Source organism: Coregonus clupeaformis, chromosome 17 (assembly GCF_020615455.1).
Source record: "Coregonus clupeaformis isolate EN_2021a chromosome 17, ASM2061545v1, whole genome shotgun sequence".
Taxonomy (NCBI): domain Eukaryota; kingdom Metazoa; phylum Chordata; class Actinopteri; order Salmoniformes; family Salmonidae; genus Coregonus; species Coregonus clupeaformis.
This window is the reverse complement of record NC_059208.1, coordinates 66,425,635-66,431,634: the sequence shown is the minus strand read 5'-3', so window position 1 is coordinate 66,431,634 and position 6,000 is coordinate 66,425,635. Positions and strand designations below refer to the sequence as shown.

At 40.7% G+C, this 6,000-nt stretch overlaps 1 protein-coding gene across 1 annotated transcript in view; it reads left to right on the top strand.

Annotated features, from left to right (window-relative positions):
* Window positions 1–341: 341 nt before the first annotated feature.
* Window positions 342–6,000, top strand: part of LOC121586878 (nucleolar GTP-binding protein 2) — a 30,349-nt gene continuing 24,690 nt past the window's right edge. The window contains exons 1-4 of the mRNA XM_041903895.2: window positions 342–540; window positions 1,191–1,281; window positions 1,549–1,643; window positions 1,957–2,096. Of these exons, the coding sequence (XP_041759829.1) occupies window positions 477–540; window positions 1,191–1,281; window positions 1,549–1,643; window positions 1,957–2,096 (390 nt within the window). The 5' untranslated portion in view covers window positions 342–476. The remainder of the gene's footprint in view (window positions 541–1,190; window positions 1,282–1,548; window positions 1,644–1,956; window positions 2,097–6,000) is intronic.

Sequence of the window (6,000 nt, the reverse complement as noted above, 5' to 3'; positions counted from 1 at the left end):
AAGTCCCAATGATCCCGGAAAGCACTGACCCTTACTTGAGCATCACATGGTCATGGGAACTCGGAAAATACGAGGTCAAATCATGATGTCAGTGATCTTCAGGTCGTAAATTCGGAACTCTAGAAAGAGGCTGAGTTACTGATTTCAAATTCTGAGTTGGATGACCGTTTCCCCAGTCGGAGCTCGTTTTTTTTCGAGTTTCCAGTTGTTTTGAATATGTTGAAGTCAGAAGTCGGAGATTTCCGAGTTCCCAGTTGTTTTGAACGTGGCATAAACCTATTGCGTTTCGTCATTATATACAGATCAGCATTTTGGTACATGTATAGTCGCTCTCTGATGACGTCCTTCCGGAACGTGTTACTCTGGGTTAGAACACGTGGATCGGGTACATAGAAGAAGTTGAAGATATAACTTGACATTTTGAGTGTTTTCGTTTACTGTTCATCGTCTACGTGTGTGTCAGATAACCTGCCAAGATGGTGAAGCCACGGTTCAAGGGGAAAAGCACGATAAACACCTCGACGGCCAGCAGTAATCCTGGTAAATTACAGTCCATGCGCCATGTACTGTTTGTTTACAGCAAATGTTAGTTAGCTAACGTTAGTTCGCTGGCTAGCCCGATAGACTTTCTCTCTGAAAAGATGAAACAGACAGACCTACCTAGGTAGCTAACTATACAAAAACATTTGGTCCATATGTGACATTCGTGTTAGCTACAAATGGAAAAGTATACAATATGTTTGGCACTGACATCATTAGTTCGCTACAGTAACTAGCTAATTTAGCTACACATTCTGTCTAACGTTATGCCTAAAACACAACGTAACTTCAATAACAACATTGAGAACATATTTTCCTCTTCCTGAAATAGGCAGAATGTCATCACTATATGTCTTGTCTATTTGTATGTATGATAGCAAACAGAAAAAAATCATCAGATGTCCTAGCCATATTTATGACTAAAACATAAGTTAAAGAATTCAGATCGTAAAACGTCCAACCTATTTTTGCTTGCATCTGTAACAGTGGTTATTTAAATAGGGTAATAACTACACTTTATATGGATTTCCAATATTGTTCTTACACTGACAATTAATTAACCCAAAGTACCACCACACACCTATAATCTCTAACACTGTGTGACATGAAATTGCTATATCACCATAACCTTACGACTCTACCTTTTCCAGACCGACCCAAGACTCCTGCAGGTTCAGGCAACAGCATGAGGGACCGAGCAACTGTCAGGCGTCTGAATATGTACAGACAGAAGCAGAGATGGTAAATGATGGAGAGAAAAAACATTTGTGACACTTCCCCTGTGACTTGCATATTAACTATTTCCTTTAATGCTAGTGTAACTCTCAGGTCAGGGGTTGTTCAGTTGACACTTTACCCAGATAAAACACACCAGTTCCTGGTATTCTACATTTAGCTCCTCTTCATTCCTTTTTAAAAATGTAAATGATTGTGTTGTAATATATTTGACTGTAATATCATTGCCATGCACCTGCTTTCGTGACCACTGACTATTTCCTCTGCCATTAGCAACAACAGAGGCCAGGTGATCAAGCGTTTGTCATACCAGTCCACTGTGGCTGATGGGACACAGGCCAGAGTGGAGCCCAACATCAAATGGTTTGGTGAGTAGTGCTGTTAACTGCAATTGCCACACTGTCACAGGTTAACCCACAAATGGTTTTGGGTCTGTGTTGTTTATTATTGATTAGACGGGTATAATGGCAATTTGTCTAACAATTGATTGGCTCTGAGCAAGTTGAAAATGTGTACAGAATAGTGAAGTTCTTGTCAATAATGACTGGCAAACCCTTGATTTGTAAGAATACATCTGTTTTTATGCCTTTTTAAATATATGTGTACGGAGAGATAAGATGGCAGCCTCAACTCACACACACACACTGGTTAATTCTTCCCCTCTGGTCTCCTCCGTCTCAGCAAACACTCGGGTCATCAAGCAGTCGTCCCTACAGAAGTTCCAGGATGAGATGGGTGCAGTGAAGAAGGACCCATACCGCGTGGTGATGAAACAGAGCAGGCTGCCCATGTCCCTCCTGCATGACAGAGTCAAGGCACATGTGAGTAACAAACAGGGTCGCATTAATTTGGGCGCACTGTAGTGTTGTCACGATACCAGCATTTTGACATCGATACCAGGTTTAGTATCACGATACTGAAACAATACCGTTGCAAAAAAAGTGACAGAATAACCACTGGCCTTTATTTTTTTAAACATTGAACAATATGTTGATAACTTGTACAACATCTAAAATAATATATTCAATTTCTTTCAAAAAATAAAACACCATATTAATAACCCCCTAGAGTTGGGGGGTTAAATGTGTGTGTATGTATGTATGTATGTGAGATTTCTTATGGTCCTCTGTAGCTCAGCTGGTAGAGCACGGCGCTTGTAACGCCAAGGTAGTGGGTTCGATACCCGGGATACACAAAAAAATATATATATGTATGCACGCATGACTAAGTCGCTTTGGATAAAAGCGTCTGCTAAATGGCTTATTATTATTATCCTAGATATGACACACTTCAAAACCTTATTCTTTATTATAAAACATTTGACTGTCTTTTTCACCATTTTATGAATGTGTTATTCAATGCATTTCAATGGACTATAGTAGTAAAGGCCAAATTCAATATGTTATCACATTTTTATTGACTTAAGAATTAAATAACAGAAGAATATCTCTTCTAAAATGTAATTTGATACATATAGTATCAGGGTTAATTTGATCATCTATGGCCATAATTTTGGGTAAAATGACATTCATTAGACCTATGATTCATTTTTCATTACAGCTAAATAATTTAATAGTTTAGTTCCAAAACAACATGTCTGAAGCTTCTATACTGCAATAGTCTACACCCCTCAAACTCAACCCTGGACTTCAAAGCCAGTTCCACTGCTTTTTAAAATTGTTCCCCTCTAATCAGGCACTGATTTAAACCTGGGACACCAGGTGGGTATAATACATTTTCAGGTAGAACAGAAAACCAGCATGCTCCGGACCTCGAATGGTAAGAGTTGAATACCCCTGGTCTACGCAGTACACAACATAGAAATACAATGGATTTTACATAGCATACTACGATTCCCAGAGTGCATTTTAACTCCCTGGGTGAAATGCTCCGCCCAGGGCTGCTGGCTGATGCTAGCAAGCCCAGACAAACACGAAGTAGTCTAAATATATTGCTTTCATAGCTAAGTTATGAGTGCATTTCAAATTACTTTTCGGTTGTAATCAGATTATAATGCTCACATGAATGTCATGCTGAATATATGTTTGTCATTGTCACTCAAAAATCATTCAAATTTAGTTGCTAGTAGAATAACGTTACAATGCAAATGTGTGTAAAATAGTTTGTCGTTTTGGAACTAAACCTCCCTTGCACTGCTTTGTAGCACCTTTTGCTTAGTTGTTTCGGTTGGCTGGCCCTCATCTGCTCTGTACGCAAAGTATTCCCATAGTTTGCTTCTTGAGACAGTTTCGTCAACATGCTGCGGGCGTGGAGGTATGATGTTTTTGTTTCAAGAAGCCATGCTGTCGGCATTTTCTCTCTCTTGCTTGCTTCTCAAAAGTGGCTTGCGCTGTGTCTGCTGCATGCACAAGCTCATGTAGCCTGGCTAGCTTACTATTGCCCCCCTTGAAAAGATTCAGATAAATTACTAGACGGACTCGATCCTCTCAATCCGTATATGACTTGAGACACATTTGACACAATTACCGAAAGTAACAAATTCTAGTATCAAACTGTTTTTCATGTTTTGGTATCGAAAAAGTACCAACGTTTCGGTTGACCGTGCAACATTAGCCTACTGTATCAAGATGTTTTGCGACAAAACTAAAAATGGTTCAGAAGTTTTAGTATTTTCTTCTGTTTGGTGCTTAATGAATACGACCCTGGTCAAATTAGGACACCAAGTGACTCAACACTGGGGTGGAGTTGGCTACTTGATGCTTAGCAGACGGCACTCTCCCCACTGTGTGCTTTCATATTTGTGGTGGTGATGTTTCTGACTACAGGGAGTGTTGATCCCTATTAGCTTTTGCAGAAGAAACAGCTACTCTTCCTGGGGTCCACAAAAAAACTCAAAACAGTAACTAAACACTGATAGAAAAGGAAAGTCACACAATTTTTAGATACACCGATATACAAACAATATCAAAACAATTATACAAACAATACATCTACAAAAAAATGTGGCTCTCACAGTCCCCGCCGTTCCATGAGTTGCTTTTTAATCTGTTTTTAAAGGTAGTTTTGCTTGAGTAATTGGAGATGGGCGTTCCATGCGATGATGGCTCTGTATAAAACTGTGCGTTGCAGTGAATTCGTTTTTGGTCTTTGACTGTGAAGAAACCCCTGTTGGCATGTCTTGTGGGGTATGTATGGGGGTCTGAGCTGAATGTTACTTGATTATATAGACAATCTGGGATTTTCATCACAGTAATATTTATTGTAGATGAGAAGCAGTTAATCGCTCGTCAACTCTTAACCAAGAAAGACTGGCATGCATATTGTCGATGTTAGTTCTGTATGTGCAGTTAAAGGCATGCTGCTCTGTTTTGAGCCAGCTGCAGCTTTGCTAGGTCTTTCTCTGCTGCACTTGACCATATTACCGGACAGTAATCAAGATGGGACAAGACCAGAGCCGGAACAACTAGTACAGTTGATTTGTGTCAAAAACGCAGAACATATTTTTATAACAGACACAACCCTCCCCATCTTCACAACAACTTTCTCAATATGACTTGACCATGATAATTGACCTTCCAATGTTATACCTAGGAGTTTAGCTTCCTCAACTTGCTTAATGGTCACACCTTTATGTACAACTCCAGTTGAGGTTTAGGTCTTAGAGAATGTTTTGAACCAAATACAATGCTTTTAGTTTTTATGTTTTTAAGACCATTTTATTATGAATCACCCATTCTGATGCTGACTAACTCCTTACTTAGAATTTCAGTGAGCTCTCTGGCTTTGGTTGCTGAAATGTAGCGTGTCGACTCATCCGCATACATAGTCATTATAGCTTCGTGGCAAATCATTTGTAAAAATAGATGAGTAACGGCCCAAGGCAACTGCCCTGAGGGACACCGCACTGCACATACACTACGTGACCAAAAGTATGTGGACACCTGCTTGTCGAACAGCTCATTCCAAAATCACGGACATTAATATGGAGTTGGTCCCTCCTTTGCTGCTATAACAGCCTCCACTCTTCTGGGAAGGCTTTCCACTAGATGAATTCGGGCAGGTAGCATTCTCCTGGCATCCGCCATACCCATTTTCGTCCGTTGGACTGCCATATGGTGAAGCGTGATTCATCACTCCAGAGAACGCGTTTCCACTGCTCCTGAGTCCAATGGTGGCGAGTTTTACACCACTCCAGCTGACGCTTGGCATTGCGGATGGTGATCTTAGGCTTGTGTGTGGCTGCTCGGCCATGGAAACCCATTTCATGAAGCTCCCAACGAACAGTTCTTGTGCTGACGTTACTTCCAGAGGCAGTTTGGAACTCGGTAGTAAGTGTTGCAACCGAGGACAGACCATTTTTACGTGCTTCAGCACTTGGCGGTCCTGTTCTGTGATCTTGTGTGGCCTACCACTTCGCGGCTGCCGTTGCTCCTAGACGTTTCTACTTCACAATAACAGCACTTACAGTTGACCGGGGCAGCTCTAGCAGTGCAGAAATGTGACTAATTGACTTGTTTGAAAGGTGCATCCTATGACGGTGCCATGTTGAAAGTCAATGAGCTTTTCAGTAAGGCCATTCTACTGCCAATGTTTTCTATGGAGATTGCATGGCTGTGTGCTCGATTTTATACACCTGTCAGCAACGGGTGTGGCTGAAATAGCCAAATCCACTAATTTGAAGGGGTACTTTTGTATATATAGTGTATCTGATGTTAGAAGCTTCCATTGAAGAACACTAGGTTCTATTGGATAAATAACTCTGCA